The sequence below is a fragment of the Egretta garzetta genome, unplaced genomic scaffold (genome assembly GCF_000687185.1).
Source record: "Egretta garzetta isolate BGI_Z169 unplaced genomic scaffold, ASM68718v1 scaffold220, whole genome shotgun sequence".
In the NCBI taxonomy this organism is placed as follows: Eukaryota; Metazoa; Chordata; class Aves; order Pelecaniformes; family Ardeidae; genus Egretta; species Egretta garzetta.
Window position 1 is genome coordinate 3,045,380 of NW_009258414.1, and position 26,469 is coordinate 3,071,848.

At 36.9% G+C, this 26,469-nt stretch overlaps 1 protein-coding gene across 2 annotated transcripts in view; it reads right to left on the bottom strand.

Annotated features, from left to right (window-relative positions):
• Nucleotides 1–441: 441 nt before the first annotated feature.
• DIAPH2 (diaphanous related formin 2) overlaps nt 442–26,469 on the bottom strand; it is a 226,087-nt gene continuing 200,059 nt past the window's right edge. For both annotated transcript variants that reach the window (XM_035898413.1, XM_035898420.1), the window contains exon 26: nt 442–4,561. In XM_035898413.1, coding sequence (XP_035754306.1) covers nt 4,497–4,561 — 65 coding nt within the window. In that variant the 3' untranslated portion in view covers nt 442–4,496. The remainder of the gene's footprint in view (nt 4,562–26,469) is intronic.

Sequence of the window (26,469 nt, forward strand, 5' to 3'; positions counted from 1 at the left end):
TGGCCAGGCTGTGATTTCATCAAATTCCTATTTTAAACATTACATACAAACACAGAGCTGTTTAAAAAATAGAAATGCATGAGTTTTTGTCACCTTTTTTTTTTTGTTTGTTTTGTTGTTTTTTTTTTTTTGGCATCAGGAGTCATATGACTTCCAAAAGGGAAACCAAATGGTGCATGATAGCAGACTGACTAAACTGTAAGAGATTATTGTTCACATTCTGTGGCATATGTATCACCTCAAACAGTGCTAAAAGAAGCACTACAAGAACAAATCTTTCTCCTTTAACATTCTTCTAATGACATCAGTGGGTGCTGAGTGACAGCTTGCAGGACTGCAGAATTCACAGGCTTACACAACTCCCTTTCTTTTGCACAAAAGCAATATGTGATCTGAAATGGAGACACCTGAAGCTGAGGGATTTGGCTTTATCTGCTTGGTTTTTTTTTTTGTTTTTTTTTTTTATTTATTTACATTTTGTGTGCATGCGTGGGCGTGTCTGTAGATACTGCCGAAGAAGAGATGGAGAGGTTTCTTACAATACGTATTTTTAAATGAATAACTTGCAAATACAGTATGGCACATAAGAGGTGGGCTTTACATTGCATTATCGCTTAGCATTTGTTACGCCTGACCTCTCAGAAATTTGAAGGCAAACATTAAAGTATAATTCAGCCAAGCCTTTGTTTAATGGCTAAGAAGCAATTTACATATATAGGTAAGTTTGCTCCCACATAACTATTATCAGCTTTAAATATTTGCTAGCTATATCATTCTCAATATAGGAAGTGCTAAATTCACCCATCAAAGCAGGATTTGCCGGAGGGATGCAAAAGCCAAACATTGCAAAGTTTTCCCAATGAAAGCTATAGGAGGATTTCCAGAGCCAAACCTAAACCTCAGCCAGATTCTCAGAGTTTTGCAAACCATTTGTATATTGTGGGATGAATTTAAAAGTAGGTCACTGATGAACTGTGGTTTGGATAGAGACCATGAAAACATTATGTTTTTTACAGCATTCGTCTGAGGTAGTACATATACCACACACAAAAATGCAAAAATATACAGATATTCATAACTATTTGCATACTACAGAAGGGAACTATGGGAATGCTTGCATTTGCATCTGAATTTTCAAGAAAGAACAGATAATTTTAGATAACATTTTTCATATTGACCATGGTTGTCTAAAACCAGAACAAATTCTGTAATAGTATTTCTGGGAATACTTCCTGAAGCTGTTTGTCAGTGCCCTCTGAGGCACTAATTTTGTTTTGGCTTTAGCATCAGTTCATAATATGATTAACACTTAAACCAAACATCACTTATGTGGTGGGAAAAGATATTTGCTGAATCACAAACAAACATACATGACAAACCGTGTTGCACTTTTTTCTCAGTAAGCCGCATAAAACTTGAGCAAAAAATGCCTAGTGTCTTTACATTTCTGATCTGTACAGCCAGTAGTTAAACAACAGAGATGTATATTTGTATATGATTTAAACATTTCATTCCCATGTCAATTGTAAATTTAGTTCAATTCATTGCAAAGGTAAGATTATCTTCCTCTTAAATAAACTAAGAAATGTAAACAGTGTAACATCATAAAAAAAACCAAAACCAAAACCCTTTTCAGTACTTGTAACCAGTAAAATGTGAATGCAAACAGATGTGCTGGTATATTGTTAACGTAATGTCTCAGAGGACACATAGTGAAACATAATTAGCAAGAAATTTATGTATGAACCCTCCAGCGATTTTCTTTCTGGGATTACTCTGAATACAAATATAATTTAACTGATATATTTCATTTTTTAAAATTAGAAAATAAGGCAAGTGCATTTCTGAAAAAGGTGCTACTCTTCTACACTTCTAGATAAACATGTGACACCTCTGAAAATTAGATCAATAATAAAAACATTAAAAATATCTGCAATTTAATATAGACTGAAAAACTATCAAAAGACAAAGTGACCAGCATCAATTTCAGAAAATATTTTAGACTTCATAAATACGAGCACCCTATATTTACATAAATTATCTTCTAAACTAGTTTTCCTTTGAAAGACACTTTTGTTCTAACAGATATGTCCATTAAATTATATAAATGTTTCAAATACGAAAAAAATAGTAGTAAAATAGAAGCATCAGATGATGTTATTTTGGATTTGCTTTTTTTTTTTTTCCCTAAGATTTGGTTCTTGAAAATCTGTAGTCAGCTTTCACAGAGCTTTCAAAAAAATATAACCCATGGAAATGAAAAACTCGTGCACTAATAATTACTTCTTACAGTATAAAGATTCTGTTGTGAGCTTTTGAGTTTTCACATATAAAGATTATTCCAATACTTGTAAATCTCAGCAAAATGCTCATTTTAAAATTTGAATTCTAATACACTGTTGATTGTAGTACAAATTTATACCGACATTATGAACCTAATCCTTTTAAACTGGCTTTGTACTTTAAGCACATTTTTATAACTGTAAATTTATTAGTTCCATTTTAAAAAGTTATGCTTCAATGCAAGGTTGGTGTTGACCTTACGTGAAACAGGATACGATTCTTTGTATCTCTTACTGATAAACAGGTAGACAGAATCCTGCTGCGTGCAATTTTCTTTTCCTGACGTACCATACAAGTCTTTAGTTTGTTACTAAAACCACAAAAACCCCCGAACAGTTTAGGAAGAGTATTAGTTGACAGCACACATTTCACTAGGCTTCAGTCGTATTCCTATGTTTAGAGACACAGCAATGGGCAAAACCCCTGCTTCCTTTGAAGACAGATTTTTTGAAAAAAATATTTCAATACTAGATTGAAAAGGAGCTGTATCTTTTCTTACATTAATTGGATATTGATCACTGTAATTTGAAATTGTGAGAATTATCCCAAACTAGTCAGATAGTCTCAAGAGTATCTTACCACAGAAGCAAAAAGAATCTACTGTACAAAGAGGCTTGGCTCAAGCAGTAGTGCAAAGTTACACTGCCCCAGTATCAAATACTCCTCTAGAGCTAGCAGTTTGTGCACAGAAAACAATGTGACACCTTACCTTTCAAATATTCTTTATATAACATTAAAAAAAAAGTTCCCCGTGACACCAGGCAATAAAAGTATTCATAATAATTCATCAATCAGTGAAAAGCAATAATAATTTGAGAACAAGTGCCATCTACTACATAGTATGCCTTTTTTTTTTTTAAATATCATAGCTGAGCAACATATGGGTAGTTCCACTGGAACTCCCACTTAAAATCCTCCATCCCATCCAGAGAAGCAATGAACCTTTAGTTAAAAGGATGGTGAAGACCGACCTGAACACCAACCAGCGTGTACATTCAACTAGAGTCTGGGGCGAGAAGGGAACCATAGTTCCCCATCGAGTGGCAGAACGTACGCAGTGTCAGCTACGGAACTGACCGCTCCCCTGAGGTACTGCAGTGCAAGGGGCCTGTACACAAAGTAGAATGGGAGGAGCTTCCCGAAAAATCAGACTGCTGCAATCATTGATCACTGCTATATAGTGCTCCAGGTAGAAAATTTATTCTTTGCTGCTAAACCCTCAGCACTAAAATCCACCGGTGAGAGATCCCGCTACATAGTTTACCTGAGAAACAGAGGAAAAACTCAGAGGCAGTTCTGAATAACTTCATAATGTAGCGTGTCTCTAAAAACCTACACAATGGTATTTTTAGCATAATTAAAATAGGACAATCATATTTTTCCCCAAATATCTTTATAAAGAATATATAAGTGCATAATTAGAAAAATCCCTCCTTAGATACAGTTAAAAACATATCCTGCCCTTGATATTTAATTTTGGTAAAATCCTATGCTCTGTTTTATTAAAATTTTTTTTAGCAGTGATAAGTAACTATACATCTTCACGTCACCAAAAGCGTAGATGTGTGGTATATCCTACTTGCAGCCAAAATAGCTGAATCCACCAGGCTTTACACTGAGATAAGATTTTCAGCAACCTGACTGGGGCTATGCGTTGTTTTTTTACGGTTACAAAAAAGATTCTGATAATGTAGACCAGCTCATCTCTGAATTTATTAACAGACAATTTTATTATTTTTTCCTTTCATGTCCAAATCAGAACTGTAAATGGAATCCACAGCTGTATTCTTTCAACAAATTTGTATTTTCTTACCCAAATAAAACATAACCTAGAAATCCCCAACTCCTTTCACGTAAGTTGCCAGCTTTTAAAAAAAAGAAAAAAGGGGAAAAAAATAATAAAGAACATAAGAAAATAAGATAGATATCCTACTGTTCAACACTGTTTACAGATCTTGGTAGTTGGGGTAATAAGATACAGTATGTGGATTATTTAGCCATAGCATTTAAAATACATAATATTTGTACACCTTCTCATTTAATCGATACCAGTATTCCTTTATGATCATTGCCAATTTGTCTGATAAACTCTTCAAAGTATATCCATTTAATTGTAAATAAAACAATTCACTAATTCTTTGGCATCAGAAGAATCATACAGCTGCAATTGTTCCGTTGTGGCGAGAACGAGACCTTTCCAAAGTTACTCGTCTGTTATCTGTAATACAAAGAGAGGAAAAAACAAATCACCATAAGATTTGAAAAATGGATAATGCAATGTCAAGAGGTTTTCAAACAGCCCTGAAAATCATTTCAAATTATATGTAAATAAGTAACTAGGAGACTGGATCAGAGAAGTTTCACACTGCAGCTGCCAGACTGAGTTCAAGAGTTCTGCAATCAGCAATAAATTACTTTCTTGATCAGAGAAGCTGGGTGATAAAAGCATTAGGAGAATCCTGAAACACAGTCCCCTTGGAAACAGCACACAGTAACTAAAATTCTGGGTGAAAATCTTATTTTATAAACAATTTATGCGCAGAAGCTCTGGAAAAATAAATTGCAAGTTTCATGAGAAGGTACTGACCAGTGTGATGGTGAACAGCTTCCTAAATGCTATGAGTATAAAAGCGCTAACACTGTTCACTATAATTTGGTACAGGGTTAAAAATAGAACAGTTAAATCAGCCGCTTCCTAAGCATTTCCTGATTGTGCAATGTGAACAACTTTTAGTATAAAATATTACACAGTAATTATTGCAATGAATAATAAATATGTCTCTATCACAGGAAAACAATCATGAAGTACCAGCCACATTCCTAAATGCCCTGAAAATAAAATTTTAAAGCGATGAATATACACACGCACACACACAAAAAGGGGCAGAAAATTAACTCCCACTTAGTTTTCTGGAGGCTTTGATATTTCTTTTTTAAAATGTAGTCCTGCCACACAATTTTTTTTTTTTTTTTGGCGTCTGCTTTCTTTTGCCCTAGCCTTTTCTGTTCTCTCATGCTATATTCAGGTTGCTGCTCTTTGTATCAGTATGGTACCTACATTGCTACAGCACCAGGGTGTCCCAAATATATGGCTGGAACTCCTACGTAGTACTGGAATATTATGAAACAACAGTCGCTTCAGAAGCAAAAAGCCTGACAGACAAACTGCAGGCAACCAGGTTTTCTCAGCTTTTTTCCAAAGGAGCCAATTTAGCTCTATCTGTTTGCACCGTGCAGCAGACCATAAAGCATGTGTTACTGGTACCACTGTGGGAGAGCGCTAGACTTGGGCCAAGGCAGAAGGTGCCGGCAGAAAGCACAAGACTCCCACACGTCTGATGGGCAGAAACACATTCTTTGAAAAAGCCTTTGACTGAATCACTACATTCCAGAGACTGGGGGAAAAGCTGGAGCAAAGACCAATCTGGGATCTCACCAATGTATATAAATACCTGAAGGGAGGGGTGCACAGAGGCCAGAGCCAGGCTCTTTTCAGTGGTGCCCAGTTAGAGGACCAGAGGCACTGGGCACAAACTGAAACACAGGAGGTTACTTCTGAACATCAGGAAACACTTTTCCACTGTGTGGGTGACTGAGTGCTGCAATAGGTTGCCTGGGGAGGTGGTGGAGTCTCTATCCTTAGACATATTCAAAAGCTGTCTAGACACGGTCCTGGGCAACTGGCTCTAGGTGACCCTACTTGAGCTGCAGGGGTGGAGAAGATCACCTCCAGAAGTCCCTTCCAAACTCAACCATTTTGTGACTCTGTTCTAAGCTGACAAAGCCAGAAATGGTCCAAGCACATTAAATAAGGTTCTGGAGAAGACAAAGGAAGTCATCTCCGTGATCTGTTTCTGGACAAAGAACAGAGGTTGCCTGCGGAGACTGCATGGGCTCTGCAAAATCAACCTTCCTTTTCCCCGTTCAGTGAAAGTGTCTCCAATGCTATAGGGAATTAACAGCTCCTTTAGCAAGATTATTAGTTCTTTTTATAGTTCTGCCTTGCCTCCTTTTCCTAATGAATCTATCCATGCATAAAGTATTCAAATTACCCTAAGTCAATCTGTTTTGCATGGGAATAAATCTCTACGCTGGTTGCAGTGTCACTAGGCGCTGGAAATTAAAGCACAAAAACGCTGTCTAAAACCCAAGAAGGGGAGTCATCAACGAAAATGTGCTGCTGTTCCTCTATACCAGTGAATAGTGAAGAGTCTAGTGATACTGGCTCTCAGTGGGGAGAGAAGTGCCTTCGCCAGTAGACTATTTCTTGATATCATTTCAAGGTTGTCATCTATATAGGTTAAAAACAGATAAAGAGAGTCTAAGAACTGTTGATTTCTTCACACTTGTTTTTTTAGATTTTTCTCTTTTCTTTTTTTTTTTCATCATGGTCAAGACAAACATTTTCTGCAAATGACAGTTCAGATTCTCCTGTAACTGCACAACTGAGCTGTGACTTAAATAAAACACAAACAAAATGGTAAAAACCAGAAGCATTATCATTTCCTTCTTCAGCTGATGACAAATGAAGTATTTTCCCAATTATTAGTGGTAATCTATTCTTTTAATCTATTCTTTTAAATTACTTCCAGTTTTAAAATGGAAGTCGTTATATTTTCTAGAGATAGGAACACAAAATCTGAAAGATTCAAGAGAGACTGGAAAGAACAACCACAAGGTTCTTCTAATCAAGGAAATTGGGATGCAATGATTCAGTTATTACCAGTAAGGAACAATGTCAGCATTTGCAAGAGATTTTTCTGCAAAGCTTAAAGCGCTTTATAGTGAGTCTTACTAAAACAAAGGCAAGTAGGATATAAATTACACTTTGATAAAATTTTCAGCTCATTATAAAAAAGGGATGGGAAGATTAGATTTAGTTACTATCAACATGAAAGCTTTAACATATCTGAAAATTTTGGAGGTTAACACAAAGCATTTCTTGTTCTTTACAAAGAGACCTATTTTATTCAACTGAATCTGCAAGCAACCTGGTGTGTGTGTGTGTGCATACTTACACCTGGTGAAAAAAAAACATATTAGTATGTGTACATACATGTATACATACATATAAAGAAATGACTCATTTCTGCACTAGAAGTAAAATGTGCTTGTTTATGTATAAACATATTTGTTAGGTTAAAACAAAGGGTTTCATATTAGGATCTGAAACTGCATTGGGCTGGTGTTTCAGTGACTCAAGCAAACTTTTTAAAAACCCATGACATCTATAACACTTTCAACATACACATTCAGCTATCTCCAACAGCTCTGTTGGCTTTTTTTTTTTTTTTTACATTACGGACCACACTGAAAACAACTCAAAGCAAGACTGGTTTATAAACATGACTATGGCTATTCTAACATAAAACTATGTGTAACATCAATAAATGGTAAAACTATTCCCTTGTATTGCGGGGGGCGGGGAGGGAAAATAAGAGGCAGTAGCAGTAACCTAAGAGTATTTAAAATTAAGCCAAAAATGGTTGCCAAAAGGCTCAGGTGTGCACTTTAGAAGCAGGTAAAAAAGACTAGAAAACGTGGTAACAGTTTCTGTGTCTATCAGTCACGCCCTCTGGGTATCCCGTTTACCTATGTAGATGAAAACTAACTTCCATACTTTAATGTCAGAAGTCCATCTCTGTTAAAAGTAGGCTATTTAAGAAGCATCTGCAATGCTCATATTACAGACATTATAATCCATGTCAGAAATGAACACATGAACTTAAAAGTGGTCTCTCAATTAGCTGAACGGACCTTTTCTTGTAGCAGTAAAAGTGCAACAAAGGATTAAAACGGAAAACAAAGCATATTTTTATATCATAAAATAATCTTCATCTTTTAGCTAGCTGGATCAAATTCAAATTAAGTAAATATACAAATAAATACTGAGAAATCAGATCAGTAGTTCCTTTTTAATATATATAATACTGGAATGTCCTTGACCATGTAAACTTTACACCTCCACTGGAAGAAATATATGGACTTTGTTATAACTTGCTCAAGTCTTCTTGCACTCAATATAGTACCGAGATGGGAATACATATCTACAACATCCAAGATACTTGTAGAGGTGCTTTTGATACATACACATCATTCACCACATAATATGAATCTACTGATGTAAAAAAAAAAAAAAAAAAAAAAAAAAAAACCACAATAAGCTTAGCATATAAGTACAATAAATATATGCCATGAAGTCAACAAAAAAATCTAAACAGTTCTTTTTAGACAACGTGTTTTAATTTTATGGAATTTGACAAGTTCACCCTTAAGATGTTCTCCCTTACACTCTGTATGTATAAAGCATTAGAAATTACAATCAATTAAAACCACATTGGTAGGGGAGAGCAAAATAGTTTTGCAAAAACTATACTCTGCAAAATGTATTTTTCCTTTCCTTAATGCTCCTTCATTAGTTCTCTTATTAAAGGAGAAGTCTCAATAGTTGCAACAGATTTATTAACTCAGTAGCTTATTAGCAACATAAAACTCAGTTATATTAGGAGAAAAATAAATGATATTTTGCAGAATTTCAATACTAAGATTAAGTGACTTTTCCTTTTCGCTTTCTTCTTATCCACTCTTCCAGGCAGTAACTTTGTGCTCTCCTAATTATAAACCTTACTTTTTATGAGCAATCAATGCTAGTAATAATATAGATGTTGTGCAATCGAACGGACCGGTCATGAGACTGAGATATCTGATAATAGAAAGAGACAGAGTCTACAAAACCATACCTCAAAGGTACTCGACTGGCATTTGTATTGTCCTGTAACAACCACAAAAAAAGTTCTCTCTCTGACATGCCTTATATTAAAATTATAAATGTAATATAAACTGCTACCTTGGGCTTGGTACCTCAGTTGACTAACTCCCCAGGATTAAGTATTTTTTTTCCAGTCAGTTAAAGCACTAAAAGTGTTTCTTTGTGCCTTAATTACTGCAGTCAATTCAAACACTAGACTGACTTTGAGCTCTTATTTCCCTGCAGACTTTCCTAGAGTGCTCATCAGGACATTAAGTTCCTCCCAAATGTCAATGGGCTGCAGCACCCCTAGATTAGTGTTAGAAACCCACCACCACCAAAACCAACCCAAACCCCCACAAAAACCCCACAAAACCAACAACCAAACATGACTGGTGCAGACAACTGCTTTTTGCTCTTTTTAGGTAGAAACATTAATCTGTATGCAGAAGACAAAGAACCTAAATGCTGTAGGAAAATGGGCTAAAAAGAACATGGGGTTTTTCAGAAATAAGCACTACCAGAACTATTTCGCCTTCTTCAAAGACAGTGGTCACAGGACCCTCATACCTCAACAAAATGTATTTTAAAGAATGTCTTAGTTATTAAATGCTATGTTATTCACAATAACAAGAGCTTAAAATAGTGCCAAAATGTTGAGTCTGGAAGAGGGGTAGTGTACAGCACTGGGTGCTCAGCTCGCAACTGCTGTGCTCAAGCATGTGAGCCTCTGCAAGGACAACTCTGAAATGCTAATTTATTTAAAAAGCTCATACCATTAATTTGCACAATCACTGCATCTTTCCCCCCCCCCCATTTTTTTTTTTCTTCCCTTCACTTTCCCCTCCTGACTAACCACCCCAGGGTGAAAGAATTGAACCTTCCCACAGCTGACAATAATAAAAGATGTTTAATGCTCACAGAAAGAACATACCAGCTTGAGTAGACTTGAGAATGACCACATGAAAAAGGTAAAACACTCAGCAATTAATAAAATATTTAAAATTTCATCTTTTTGAAATAATTTGGACTATGCAAAAAAATGCAGAAATACACGTTGTAAGGGAATTTCTATGGCCTATGCCTTTGGGAATTAATGAAAACATTTACATCAAATATTTCTTTATTCATTCACATAAAATTTTGTTCAGTGGGAAATCCTACTGAAACACATCTTGTTTTCATGAGCAACCCAAGGAAAAATACTCATACAGTTCCAGGTACTTCAGCAAGCACCACAAACATATAACATGGAAAACAATCACAAGAACAAGATAATTTGCAGGTACTTCAGCAAGCACCAACAACATGGAAAACAATCACAAGAACAAGATAATTTCCTCTAAGTACAGAATGATACACAAAAAATTAGCAAGCCGGTCATTTAAAAATGTTTTAAATGGATAAACTGTCACAACAGATGATCATTCCAAGGAGCAAACACTGCATCTGTGATACTGCTGGCATCGGCATTTCTTCTCTAGAAGAAAGTGGAAATCTGAATTGCACTTTACAAGTGTCACTTTTTTTCTGGCAGAGATAACCAAGTACTTTCTATGTAGTGCCATTGATTAAAACTGGGACAAATTAGAATAAATTTAAATCACTTCAGCCTGGGTAGCCTCTAGTTTTCTTCCTGAAGCATCTATGCATAGGGAAAACTGAAGCCATGTTACAATATCATTTGATGTAACAGCGTATCATCAAGTGCTTTAAAGAGCAACCCATGACAAGAATTAACTTTATTGAACATTTTTCTTTATTGGCTGCATGCACCTTCATCAGCTTAGCTTACCAACAATGAAAGTTAAATCTTTTTGGAAATTGAAATTGATAGAACATAAGACAGAAGCAGAATTGATGTATCGCAAGACAGCAGGGAAGCCCATCAATCTCCAGCACCTCTTTTAACAGCTACAGCTGAACACTGTTTTCTATATTGCCTGGCCTGTACCTATGACATGATTAGAGAATACCAACCGAGAAATAAGCTAGTCAAGGAAATTAAGAGCTTCAAAACTGTTGTCGGTGTCTAGAACAAAACCCTTTTGAGAAACAGCACCTCGGGAGAAAATGGCTCTCCTAACCTCAATTCTGTTAAGATTCAGTCCATCTCTCTGAGATTTGATTTCAAACTGATCTTTCAAAATGTGTGGCCTATATAAAAAAAATAGCAATGAGGTAAAAATCAGTTACTGGAGAAATGCAGACCAAATAACACCTCAGAAAGAACTCTCCGAAATAGACAGCACTTGCCAAAAGATCTTTATTGCAAATAGATGAAACAACCAAATAAAATAGTTTTCTAACTGGGCTAAGGGAAACTGTACAGCTAGTATATGTTTTCTTTTAATCTTCTAGCATTTTGAACACTCTTATTTCAACCTCAACAGGCACCACACGCACGCCTGGCAAAATCTGAGCTAGACCCTTTATAACGATCACACTGGGTCATTTCGCATTCATTCGGATTTGATATTTTTGTAACCAAAAATGAGAAAAGATCAAGTGATACGACATCCCTGATCTCAGCTTTTTTTCTCCTAAACAGAATCTCAAATTCTTGACAATCAAACTTAAATGACAGCTAAAAATGGTTATTTTAGCATTCATTTCAAAGAAAACATTGAGATTTCAAGCAAACCCTGTAGCTGTGAGGTCAAATGCTATAAAGCCTGTTTTATTTTGGTTTAGGTCCAACCCCAGACTCTCATGTGAAAGCTGAGTGATAACCTGAGCATATACACAGTGTACGTTGTTATGATGGAGAAAAAGAATCTTACCCTTAAGGCCAAAGAAACAGCAGGGGGTATTTTTGTTAGGTGGTTTTGGTTTTTTTGTTTTTGAAAGCCCTCAAAACCAGAAAGCACATATAAACAGCCCAAACACGTTAATTCTAAAGCCATCATGTGTTGATCTTTCAATAACTTAAAAATTATGTTCTTGACCTGGTTAGTGGGATGTTTACTATTATATGGATGCATAAGAAAAGGTGCTGAAGAGTAAGAAAAGGTGTTAGAAGAAACAAAGAAATGGGGTCTGTGTAGCTATTAAGAAGCTTTCTAGGATAGGAAGAAAAAGCATTAAGAAGAACTGTAACAGACTTAAAAGGACGTCTTCTCAAGACTGAATGGTTCCTCCTCAGACAAAAGCAGACACACAAAGCTCCTGAGTTGTCTGCAGAAGTCAGGAGTGGCAAAATTATCATCATAGCATAGTAAGCCTTAAGGTAAGATAGATTTGTACATAGACATGTATATCATAATAAAATATTTGCTTCAAAAGTGTTAGTCATTTAGGTCATGCACAGTACCTTCGTTTTTAGAAGGTTCCCAGACCAGCCTATGTGCACAATTTCTTACTGAGAAGCTATGTAGATATTTGGATTCTTTTAAACTTGCTAAATAAAAGTTGTTAATATCCAGAAGCACTCTAATACAAAGCCAGGTCTAAAATATGGAGAGCTAAAGGATTTAAGTCCTGATACAAAGGGGTTTCACTCAGATTAAAAGGGAACAAAGTCATGCCTAACCTTAGTGCTGCCACTCAGACCTAGCTTGCCGGGCACCACCGTTAATTGTAGCCTTGGAGTTGTATGGAAATGCAGAACATCAGTAGAAAAAAATCATTTATTTATGTTCTATGTGTTATAGACAAAAATGCTTGAAAAATGAATAATGTGAGAAGCTTTAATGTTAAATGGCATGTGTGATGCCATTTACCAGCTCAGCGCAATCCAGCTGTGACCACAGTCAATACAGTAGAGGAACACAATAAAAGTAACACTTTTGCAACCAAAATCTAGGATGTTGACCATCTGTATCACAATTCCATCAAGCAAATAAATACTTATCCTTTTAAGAAACTCTAACAAAGTTTTTACAGAGTAAAAATGGATTTGTACACCCTATTTTCAAGTAATCTGTTTAAAATAAATTTTACTATTGCTTACTCCAGGCCTTAATGTTTAAAAAAAAAAAAAAAAAATTGGTCCAATAAGCTAAGATTCATCAAACCTTTAAATGATCTATTTAATATTTTAATTTGACTTTGCTTTCTTTGTTAATAGTACCACCTGGGAGATGCATTGAAGGCTCTTCCACAAGAGTTGCAATGGAAAAGCCTCAGTTTGAGACAACACATGCCAGCCTCAGGGGTTACAAGACAAAGCAATCTATTTTTCTCCTTTCCTCCAAGGGTAATTGGCCTTTAAAATTACAGAGGAAAATAGGCCTTCACGTCAGTACAATGCAGGCACATATATAGCCATTTTCCATTTCTTTTTCAGTTTGAATTCTCAGCTGAGAACTAAACTTATAAAGGTGGGAAAAATAAAAAGATGAAGAGGAACGACTGCATCAGTTCAAATCCTCTCCAATAACAAGCAGCACTGTGACCAGCATTAGAGTCTGGAATTTGCTGAAACCTGCTATGAATAGCTGTCATTTTCCTATTCAGTATTTTTCTATTCTTGTTTGTGACAAAATTTACTTGAATTTTTGTGACAGCCTGTACCACCGGCATTCATGGAGATTTGTCACAGAATCTACTTAAACTGAAAAGTTATAATTATTGCTTAATTTCTCATACAATCTCACCAAACAATGCTGATTTTTACCTCAGCCTTATGAAATTGGCTTTTTCAAGCAGCAATCACGGCTATGAGTATCCCTACAACCCTTATACTGTGCTACACACACAATCATGTAGAAACTCAGAGTTTCAGACTTTGAATGCTGTGAAATTGTATACAGTGAATTTTAAGTTGGCTAATAAATTGTTTCAAAGCAGTGAAACTCAGATGATAGTCTTCATATTTTCCTGATTACTGTTAAATGTGATTTGTGATACATTAGGCCTATCATACCTCTAGTAAGATACTCTCATGCAAAACTATTTTCCAGAGCATAAAGATGAGTAATCAGCTAAACTGCAACTGATACACAAACCACCACCACTACCAAAGCTGGAAGAAGTCAAAACAACTTAAGTCTTTTAAAAACAGGACTAAAATTCCCTTGAATCAGAGTACTGAAGTGTACCACTAAACCTTTAATGTGAACTTGCTCACTGGGAGTGTGTATACAGGTGTAAAGCAATTATTAGATTTGATATCTGAATGAACTCAGGTTCCCATTAGAGCCTGAATGCTTCATTGACCCTATTATTTTCCTTCCAATGCTCCCAGACCTGATCAACTTAATTATTCTGACTAGTGAAACATTTAGGACATGAATGTATGATTTGGTTTAAACCAAATGAGACAACTGAAAGTACTTCATAAAATAACACAAAAAAAGATATGTGATGTGATGTGCCAAATCCTGGAAGAAGGTCAGGCCTAAGTAACAAGAACAAACAGAAAAAGAGATCCACTGCAACAGAATTACATTTATTCAGATATTTTCCCTTAAACTTCTAATTTGTAACCTTTATTGCACCTCATGTACAGTGCAAAAGGTATATCCTGTGAATCAGAAGGGCGAAACAAATTTCAGAGAGTAAATAAACTAGGTCTGCTTCAGTAAGGAAAAACCCCAAACTCAAAACACAGAGAACGTGTCTCTCCTTTCATGACTACACGCACACTTTTAGCAGTTGTCCAAAAGTAAAACTAGATCCTCTAATAAAGACCACTTCATGTCAGAGATGACAGATTTGGTGATGTAAAAGATGCATTTCCCTATTTTAATTGTACCTACTATTTTACTATTAAGGAAAAGTGTGTGGCGTTGCAAAAATATGTACTCATGTTTTGAACAGCTTTGGTCTGATGGTAATAAACCATACTCTCAATAAATAATGTAATTTAAAAGGGCTTCCAAAATGTCCTATTCCCAGCTCCCCTATTAACACTACTGCTCTTACAATTTGTATTTGCTTTGAAAGTAAGTTGACTGTAAGGTTACGAACAGGACAAAGAAATAAAGACAGTAATAGGTTCTGAGCTTCAAGTATACAAGCAGCCATAAAGTTAGCATCTTCTCATCCGAATGCATTTGCCCTTAAAAAGAATCAAACTGACATGGAAGTGGTCCCCTTGCCCCTTGCCTCCTTTCACTAATGATATGTAATGGCTGCTGAGCCTGCAATAAACGTGTTTATGTCCAGCTAGATTGCCATCATTTCACAATCTAATCTGATAGTTTTAAGAAAGAAGAAAGTCGCGAGAGACCAGCACCAGCTTGCGCTGAAGGCATTTCTTGACATCAGCCTTCACTTCGCACTTCAAATGGAAGCATTCGATTTGACAAAACATACAGAAAGTCAAGAGAGAAAGCTCTTCACCTCCTCTCCGAAACTGCCTGATAGAAGCCAATACCAATTCCTTTACAAAGTTACAATCAAAACCTGCCAGATGAAAGTCAAAGGGGAAGCTTTCTAGCTATTCCTTACAATATTTTATTAAAGAGAGATTAAACACATAAGAACGTGTTTGTCTCAGCAGGATCACCCCCACTCCTCATTTGTATCGGTTACCAGTTTAAATACTGGAAGTTACATCGCCCATGCATAGATGCTTTATTCTTTGCACAGAACATGAAAATAATGAACTCAAAGGTAGGGAGAAAAGAGAAAGCTCTATTTTTGGTGAAGGAATTTCTTTCAGGAGTTGGACATCACTCCTGAAAAGCAAGCATTTCCTGCTGTTCCATGTAAACTGGCTACCATAGTTTCTCTCCGTACCCAGACAACTGACAGCCCTTGTCAAAAGCAAACAATTTACCTTCTAGCCTGCAAAAGTCTGTCTCCTGTATTTTTTATGCATCAGAAACAAATTGTCTTTATACATATATATAAAAAAAATAAGTCTGCAATAACTTGTAGCCTACATGTAAAATGAAATATTTTAAATAATACAATAAAGGCAGACTATCCATAATTATTTTTTGATTAAATAAAATATCAGCATTTTTTATTCATGGCTAGGTTAACATTTACAATTCAGCATTCTGCATTATTTAAATGGAATTGAATATGCTATGAGAAAACTTTAAACTACATCACTCCTGTATGACCGGCTGGCACAGGCTGTAGTCTTCTGTGCCCGTCTGCACCTTCATGGTATAACATTAAAGAAAAGCTCCTGTCTGAGCCTGGCAAGATGATCTCATCCCTACCTGTTACTTCTCTCCACACCCCAACTGAGAATAACTAGATACTGCACGTGGCTTTTACGATAAAGCATTCGCAGTGGAGGCATATGCAGGTCTTGCAAAAGTGAAACCGTTGGTTATTAAAAGAATTCATACAAGAAAGTAATTTAGACTATAGGTGACAGACTCTGAAGCAAAATATAACAACTTTTAGGAACTCGGGAGTTAAATTTCTCGGCTGAGCACAAGACAACTCCTTTATGATTCAACGTAAGACCTCAGCGCTCACATAAGGTAGAATTTGACCCTTTATGTTCATATAAAGAAGAAAAGAATAGAAGCAGTTAATGCTGCGAGAGGGCAACAAGTTTTCTTTAAAGACCCCCAAATAGTTTCTGTTTCTTAATACTTGTATCTGAGGGGTGTAATTTTTTAAGGCTTCCTGTGTTATTCCAGTAACAACTTTCTCAGATATATGGAACCCCAAAATTAAGACCCGATCACTCCATAACTCTGATCTATTTTGCTTGCAAAATCTGCCCATGTATACATCAATACACCCCCATCGATACAGCTCCTTCCGACACACTAGGAAATACCTCAGCGGAAGAAGGGCAGGGGAGGGTGTGATTGCAGCACACGCCTCTGTTATTCAGATGGTTCCTAAGAACCTGCGAGTATTTTAGGACTGCCTTAACAGCCCTTTTGCAAAGACTAAGGGGACAACGAAGTTTAGGTGTACTATTATTGTCTGCTATTTAAAAACTCTAGGGCTTTTTAGGACCATACTCCAAAATATTACTTCCAAATGAGTCTGACTACCTAAGTGAAGCCCTATTTAGAAAGAAAATGCAATTATATAAATATAGACACTGTTCCAGAAGCAAGATACCTATGCACACATAACTTCTTTCTGAGGTCAAGCTTTTCTGCCTTTCCCAGATGCGTAACCACAGACCCTTCCTTTACTACACGGCGAGCTGTGACAGTGCTGGTAGCCTGTAGTACGCATTGCCAAGGGGGCCCTAAAAAACCGTCAGCATCTGTATTAAAAGCAAGACCAGGTCTGGTTTGATAGGCACTAAAGAAGACATCTTGTTAATAACAAGAATATGTAGCAAGTTCTCAATCCAAGTTCCTGAAGTTTGAAACACAAATTTCACTCTATTTTAAAAGAAAAATAAATTACATAGAGTTAAAAAGAAGTCAAGCTCTTCTAACTGACTGAGATTTCTTCATCCCACTATTTCTACCAAAAATGCTCTTGAGGTCACCAATTACAGATAACACCTTATTACAACCCACAAGTGTTGCACTCTCTGGACAAATGTCAAAAATGGAAAACTAATTGGCATCTTTCAACCTCTCTATACCAGAGCTATACACTTTTATGAAATTATTTGCCACTTATGAAAGCAGCTCCAGAGCAAGCAATGCCAGGGTTGACACTGATCGTCATTGGTTTTCTCATGTAGTGATACAATCTTAACATTACTTACACCTTTTTTTTAAATATTCTGTTAAATGTTTGTATGTTGTCTTTTAAGCACTTTTAGTCAAAATTAATTTGCGTCACAATTCAAAGCTAGGTAACAGATGAAGGATTTTAACGAGGAGAATTTTTCCATGAGTTTTTAACTATTATTTTGATTCAAAAATAACTATATCCAAATGCTAATACCAGCATTCATAATATGAATAAAAACATTTTTACGCCCATGAATGCTAAGAAAGCAAAGTGATAGTAATGTGCTGACTACACCAGAAAATTAGTCCATCCTTCCTAATTTCAGGCATGACCAGCTTCTTTTAAATAACATACTCCTCCCAAAAAGTTTCTGGCGCTAGTCTATAGTCTTTTCTCCTGGAGATCTTACGTAACTATAACGCGATTCCTCTCAGCCCCTTTTGGTGTTAAACGAGTTTATCTAGTTACCTAATCTTAATTAAGGTAATACAGGACTGCTGTTTATGGACACCTACCTCTTGGCTGGTTTTTGCCCCACAGTCTGGCTTCTCTACAGCTTTACTGCCCTTCTTGCTCACTGAAGAACTCGTGCTATACTGTGTTGGAAAAATGCACTTCTCCGGCTCCACTGAGCAGGCAGAACTGCAGTTCTGTGCTTTTAAGTCTCACTTGGTTACTGCATTGTTTCTGAAAGTTAAACTATTCCATAGCAATTGCTCACAATCCTCCTGGATTCTCTGACCTCTTTGTCAGTATTAATTTCCTTAATACATTATCTATCGGTTATTCTTCCCTGACATACTAAACTTACACTACATTATAATTCTCTTTAAGATAACACCGATACCATATTCCAACTTCTGCCCTGATAATTGAAAATGAGCTGCCTCTCTACCTACGAACAGGGGAACTGAGAACTAAGCAGATCAAGTCAGCGCAGGAATAGAAAATCTTACTTTCTTGACTCTTGCACAAGCCAGATGCCGCAAATTCTAGGTACCAAAGACAACCATAAGGAAACGTGTATTTCACCTTTTTGTTTAGCTAATAAAGTCACTAGATGCTTTTGTCATTTATTTATGCTTCTAGCAGAAAGAATCTGAAGCACAACATAGGACAAAGGACTGGTTAAGCGTGCTCCCCTACCCGATTACATTACAGGAGAACATGATTTCCCATGGCTGTACTTTCTTGGTTCCAGCAGACAAAAACAGACAAAAAGGAAAAAAAAAAAAAAAAGTATCTCGAATGCTTTCCCTTACTTCATTAGTAGGAGTGACAAGGCAAGCTTCATTTCTCTTACTGCTTTCTTCAAGCTCTTCTCCCATTCTCAGCCTTTTTCATCACAGAACATAAAATATGTCTACTACACAGACTCTTCAAATCATCTTGGAGTCCCCCATCAACTTCGTCTCCATTCTGAACCCACTCTACCCATACACTTGGTTTTGCTTTAATCTGTCGGTGAATCAGCTTCTTTTTTACCTGCTTCTCCCTCTCAGCAATTTCAGAACATGGCTATATAGCCTTTCTTCTAAAAATTTTGACTGGCATCCACAACATTAGGTAAGCATCCCACCACTCCCCATGCCACTCTGTATCTTGAAAAAAAGGAGACAGTCACTCAGTCTTTGCATCTATCCTGATGCCATGGGACTAAACCAGCCCACTTATTCAGCTCATGCAACGTGTGTGAATGTAAAGCGTGAAGAAATATATTCACATTCACTTGGGCTGGATAGGAAGCACTAATGACACCTTATAAAAAGACACTCAGGAAGATTTTAGAATTTAAATTCTGTTCTTAACCCTTCTCCAGACTGAAGTGACAGAAGGGAAGGATAGGGCAAGGGTAGCTTGGCTGTGTAGAAGGCAGCAGAAGAGGCTCAGAACAGGTCACTGCTGAGAGTGCAGAAAATTGAGCAAGTCATCCAGGAACAAATCTTGGCCTTGAGCATCTTCTGAACACAGAGGACTTGATTTGCTAATAAGCATGAGGGTTGTTGGGTAATCTTTTTCACTGTCACATGGAATAGACTTTAGAATCCCACATCTCCTCTTAGATGCCTTCTAGCCTTTAAAATAATGTTTTGTGCCACAAAATAAACATTATTTTACTTTCCAACTTTTTTCCCCCTTTAGAAATCTAGCTTACAGTACCACTCCAAAACTAATTTTACCATACAAACAAGGATATTATAAATTTAGGTGGAAGAAAGTCAGGAGCCTCTGTCTGGGGTGAGAGAGAGTAGGAACTTACAAAGATTTTGCTGCCAGATAAATTGATTAGGAAAATACATCCTTAAATGCCACTAAAATAACATTAATCCATCAGATATTTTTTGCCCAAAGCTGGCAACGTCCTTGAGAATTATGCTTTGCTGTATGTAAACAGTTTTAACTACAAGCTCCTTCAATTTCATCTCAGGGAATATTTTTTTCCTGCTTGAACTCGTTTCATCTTTACAAAGAACAGAGTCAGTGTGTTAATGGTTGACACCCATTTGTGATTCACTAGGTGCTGTGGCCTTTTAACCATCACCCACCTCTTTCTTGTGTTTACTTGTAACTCCTGAAGCCAAGGAACTCTCCTTGCTTTTAAAGCCAAAGCAATGAAAATCACTAACAGCCTGTGCGTTAGCCACCAGGAGCAGAGTGAATCAGATTTCAGAGCACACAATGCAAAGCCTATTTTGTTGAATTAAACTTTTGATCAAAGGACATGTTAGCTTTTTTATTTGTATTCTCTTTAACTAGATGTTCTGGACACCATTTTCTACAAAACCAGACCGAGACTTTGCTGAATGTTGATGATAATTCTTGTTGATGTCCAAGTGCTTCTCTTGCACTAGATACTCAAGGAAACAATGATGTAAACTTAAAGAACAAATGACATTTTTGAGGCTCGTAATGTACTTCATCAGCTGTTTATGATGAATGAAAAAATCAATTACCAAACTTCTGCCATTTTCCAATGCAGTATTTCAATAGAAAATGGCAAGAAAACCAATAGTAAATGAAAGAGAGCCTGCATTTCAGCTTAACAACCTGACTTGCAAGCAAGCTAGGCTTTAGGCAGAGAAAGACATCTCTGCAAACTTTTTTTGTGAGGATGGGAACTTTTGAAAAATGTTTTTTTAATTCTATGAAATTTCCATCTGTGATTTTGGAATATCCTACTCAGCAGTAAAAAGCAAACTGTAAATGAAACATTTTCAAAAGCTTTAATACAAAACTTGTTACAGAGATCTTTTTCATAAAGCATGTGAATCTTGCCACCTATATTCCAAGTGCTCTACTGACTGCAGTTTAATGCAAATAATTATTTCATAGAACAGTATGCTTGCAAAGGGCTGAAAATTATATCTGTAATACAGAACAGAAAAAACCCAAGGAAGAGAAATGATCTGAAGTGTGCAAAGTATTTTCATACCCCCTTTTCTGATTTTTGACAAGAATGCATTTAAATCCTCTGAACAACACAGATGCATGAACAGTAAAAATGAGTCGTAGTGCTAACTGCAATTTGATTTCTTGTGTTTGTTTTGACTTAGAGTTCAAAAACAAGCTTTATGTACTTCAAGTCCAGCACAGCGTGAGACAGCCCTAATGTCTGGAAAGTCCAGTGGGAAGGATTAGTAAATGTCACAATACCTTCAGGGCACAGGAGATCCTTAAAATAGGTAATGATTCAAGAGTTTAAACAGGGAAAGTACAGCAGGGTGCCTTGGAAAAAAAAAAATCTGCATCAGGGTGAAAGTTCTACTCACTTAAGCTTAATGATGAGCAAAAGAAAAGGTCACTCCGCATTGTCATCAGTGTATGTTCAGTTCCAGCCGTGACTGATGCAATCCGTTAGCAGTCCAGCAAAAGAACTATTAAAACAGTTTATGTTGCATAGTGCCTCTTAAAAAAAAGATCATCCCCTTTTCTCCTACATTATCACACACATATGATGACAAGACTGTTCACAGAAGGGACCTCCTGAACGTTAAATAAAAATGCCTTATATGCTTTAAAATAAGCTTATATGTTTATGTAGCTGTACATAAACAGATTTTATCATTTAGAGAAACAATAGAGTATGTCTTTTAACATGCAAAGTCTCCCTGGAAAAAATTATATAGAAGTTAATCTAAGTAGCCGACATCGAAGACTTCAGATTTTAACTTACAACATAGGTAATGACTACCTGTACGATGTCTGGCAATCATAAGCTTTATGATAATCCAGCAAAAAGGGTTATCATCTGTATTACTGTTCATATGTGGTCCTTTGAATATTGATTAGCATATGAAAACGATTATGATTTTGCAGTTTAAAGATGCTATGAGCAAATCACTTTCAAAGTAGTAAATTTTCATTCTTCTTTAAAAACACTCACACAGTAGGGCATTAAAAAAAATCTTTGCCATCTGAAATCGGAATAAAAAATACAGGTCTAAAAATGTTCTCAAAAATACTAAAAATAATATTAACATGGAAGTTCTGATAAACTGACTAAATTAAGAACCAAAACCTTTTCATTTAAAAAATGATGAAATGGAATATGAAGCAATTTTCAACAGTTTTCCCAAAACATTTTTGAAACAGAGAAGTCAATTTTAGGTTTAGGGCAACTATAGGTTTCTGTAAACAATATGGTTCCAGCAAATTCTAAGTTTTCTGAAAATGCTTTATTACACAAAGTATTAATTTTTCCTCTTTAGGAAGATTTTTAAGCACTGAATTAAAATTAAAAATTTTAATTTTTTCTTGGATGCTCCCCACCCAGGGTCATCCCTGTCAGCTTTGCAGACAAGACAGCCGATATAATGGGAGTATTGTGTAACAGCTGCTAAGAATATTAGTTTCATTCTTATCTTAGATCTCTCAACTTTTATGAAGGGGTTAACAGCATACTGCAGTATTTTATTATGAAATATCTATGTACATTTACAGGTGATGTGTTTAACCCCAGCTGGCAACTCAGCCCCACCCAGCCGCTCACTCACTCCCCCCGCAATGGGATGGGGGAGAGAATCAGAACAGTAAAAGTGAGAGAACTCTTGTGTTGAGATACAGACAGGTAAATAGGGAAAGCAAAAGCTGCGCACGCAAGCAAAGCAAACCAAGGAATTCATTCACTCCTTTGCATCGGCAGGCAGGTGCTCAGCCATCCCCAGGACAGCAGGGCTCCATCATGCGTAATGGTTACTTGGGAAGACAAACAGCATAAATCAGAACGTGCCCCCCTTCTTTCCTCTTCCCCCAGTTTCTACATTGAGCATGATGCCATAGGGTATGGGATAGTCGCCCTGGGTCAGCTTCCTGGCTGTGTTCCATTCCAGCCTCTTGTGCCCGCCCAGCCTCTCGCTGGTGGGGGGGGGTGAGGAGCAGAAAAGGCCTTGGCTCTGTGTCAGCCCTGCTCAGTAATAACAAAAACATTCCTGGGTTATCAACGCTGTTTCCAGCACAAATCCAAAACATAGCCCCATACTGGCTACTAGGAAGAAAATTAACTCTATCCCAGCCCAAACCAGCACAACAGATTATTTTAACTTCTGAGTTTCTTCTCAGTTTCCTCTGAGTTTGCTTGTAATCAAATTATTTTTTCAAATTATTTTATTTCTGTTTCATAAGTACAAAAGATTCAGTCTGCTGCTACATGTCTGTCTCTTTAAAGAGTAATAAGGAGTTGTAATAGAAAGTTTCAGAATATTTGCAAAAACCAAAACAAAGTGACAGTAACCGTGAGGGGTTCATAATTTTGTTTTGTGAATAAGGCTACTGAACAGGATTTTAGCTGGCAGTTTGCCAAGGGCTAACTTACAAGATGCACAATAGAGATAAGCTTTGGAAAGACTGTTTTGCATATTAAACTGTGTCACCCAACCCCCTCAGGTTTCTAAAAAAATAAAATAATTTAAAAAAAGGGAGCATCTTCATACCAATTTATCACCGAGAAAAATAATTTACATCCCACCAAGGCCATTTCCTCACAATATTACATTTTGAAGTCTGTAACAAATGCGTAGCACTCATACTTTTGTAAATAAATCATCAGTTAACTTAGTAGTTAACTTGTAGAGCAGTAAAATCTACACCCATAGTCTAATTTCACCTAAGCTGTTTAACTACACAATCTAGCCACTGCAGAAAAGAAAGGTGAATATATGGGAGAGAAGTGATGGGAGAAACAAATTGAGTCTGTACTCTATTGAAGACTGGTAAGAGTATAAAATAACAGCAGTGGGAAAATCTATGGGCTCCTACTGCAAGAGCCCGAGGAACTAGAGATGCTGGCTGCAATGAGAGGAGAGAACAGGCACAGAACACAGCAGCAACAGAGCGGCCTTTACCTGCCCCATACGGATCGGGTAAATGCCGCGTGGGGCTGTCAGGCACAGAGCAATCTTTTCAACTCCATCAGCGACCGCCCCATGGAGCAGCCCAAAAGAAGAAAGGACCATAGCACAACAGCTTTCAGAGGATCTAGTTTAAGGTCCATCCCGTAACAGTAACCATGTAGTACTGTGACTTAACATCCTTGCCTGAGCAAAACCACACAGAAAATTTTTGTTCAACTTGAAAAAGAAGGCTTGTCTAAAACCAAACATCATCATCCCCCCCCAAGGAAAGTTCTTCAGCTAAGGGACAGATTATTCACCTCTTACAGCCGGCATGAAGAATGCTTGAACATACCCTATTCAGAAAGACACAGCAAAGACATACCAAGTAACAGCGATAGGTTTAAGACACAGGGAAAAAAAAAAAAAAGTGTGATTACACAGTGGGATACAGGAGGTTGTTATAAACAAGCAGGTATCCTTCCAAACACTCAAATCTTGTCTAAATTAAGGAAACAAAGAAGCAGGATATTTGCACCATGACGCCAGTACTAGGAATCACACATCCATACAGGACAGCACCAAAAAATTTACAAAGGAAAAACAAACCCTGATGAGAAATAGCACTGTTATATCCATTACTGTTTCCACTGTAGCATACGAGTAACGGCAAGAGCAGAGAGGTTTTTCAAATCCTCTCAAAAAATTGATAGATGTCTAGAAGAATTATTTCCTGTACATCTAAGTGGTGCTGAAAATCTCACTGAGTATCTTTTAAAAATCCAAGGTCAAATACAGAGTCAACATTTAAGCAAACCACTTAGCCCTGGATATTCTGGGTCTAATCCTAGCAGTTTAGCCAGCAGTTAAGCTGCCTTCCCTTCTTCCACTCTGAAAATGGCTTAATCATCCAGTCTGGCTTTATGCAATTAAAAGTCTCCCTGCCTGTAATTGACAACTGATAAAACTGAGCATTAATTCTTATCCTACAGAATTTATGCTTAATCTATAATACTAATATTGACCATGTTCAGCTAATAACTAAAATCATTATGAAGTCTCCGATCCCCCACCTTTGCAAAGTTTACTTTTTGTACAAACCCCCAAATTAATTGATATCATACAGTCTCTATATTTCTTCCTTACAAAAGGAAAAAAAATCGGGTTCTTAACATGTTTTGCATTGCTTTTTCTTTCAGACAACCTATGAGATAACTGTTCACATGAGCTACAAGAGGTTGAAGGAGCTGGGCTTGGTTGGTCTTGCGAAGAGAAGAGCCAAGGGGGGATCTAGGAGCAACCTTCAGCTGCCTGAAGGTGAATCGCAAACCCGAATCAAATGTTCCTTGGTCACAGAAGAAGGTAGAACAAGGGACAGCAGTCCAAATCTGCAGCTTAAAGGTTCGGGAAAAATAATTGTACACTAGGAATGCAGGGCAGCACTAGAATGGATTACCCAGGAGGTTATGCAGGCTTTCAGGACTTGGTTTGACAAGTCACAGCTGACTCCACCTAGAGCGGTGCTAATCCTGCTTCAAGCAGGAGGCTGTACTAGATGATTTCCAAAAGCCCTTCCAAACATTTCTCACATTCTATCAACTCCCTGATTCTTGGCAAGCACATATCAGAAATAATAAGTATTAACATTAGTTATTTTTGGCTAGTCATTAGTATTTACATCCATACTCTCAGCAGTTCTAAATGACTTTGGTTTCAGTGATATTTTTCAAATAGGAAAGGGTTTTTTTGCCAATTTATCATTTTGAATCTGTTGAAAGCTTAAGCCAGAACTCTTCAGTGAGACTTCTTCAAAAGTAACCGTACATAATGAAAATAAACATCTATTATTTAGCTTCCTTCTTAAAATAGTTACTATATGTCCACAGGCTAACGCATATATTGAAAAAATAAACAAAAGTTATAGACAGGGGATCTTTACCACTTTCCGAGGACTCAGTGATAAGACACGGTAGAACTAGGATTCAGGCTAGCTGCCTGATAAATTCCTGATTGCACAGAACTATCAGTAATGGTTCAGAATTTAGTAGATGTAAAGTAGTATTACTAACATATTCATAATTACAACAGGCATAGTCAGGTATGATCGAACCCATAACACAGGCATTTAAGAAATGCTGCTATGGATTTGGTGCAGGAATTCTATGGTTTTGGCTCTATTTATTCCACAGAATTTTATATTCCTGCACCCATGGTGCACGTGCTGGCCACATCCTGGTTGCGGAGCAGGTGCGTTCCTCAGCGAGGTACCCCACTCATTTCATTTGAGGTACGCAGTAGAGAATAAGCCAGGTCGCTTCTGGCTTGTGCATCTGGGTTTCCTTCCAAATTGCCCAGAGGAACACCATGCATCAGGATGCAGATGCAGTGAACACGTGGACCGAGACTCTTGAATACGCCATCAAACATCTGTCCCTGCCACCGACACAGCCAAAGGGACTTCAGTCAGTACTGTGATGGCGAGAA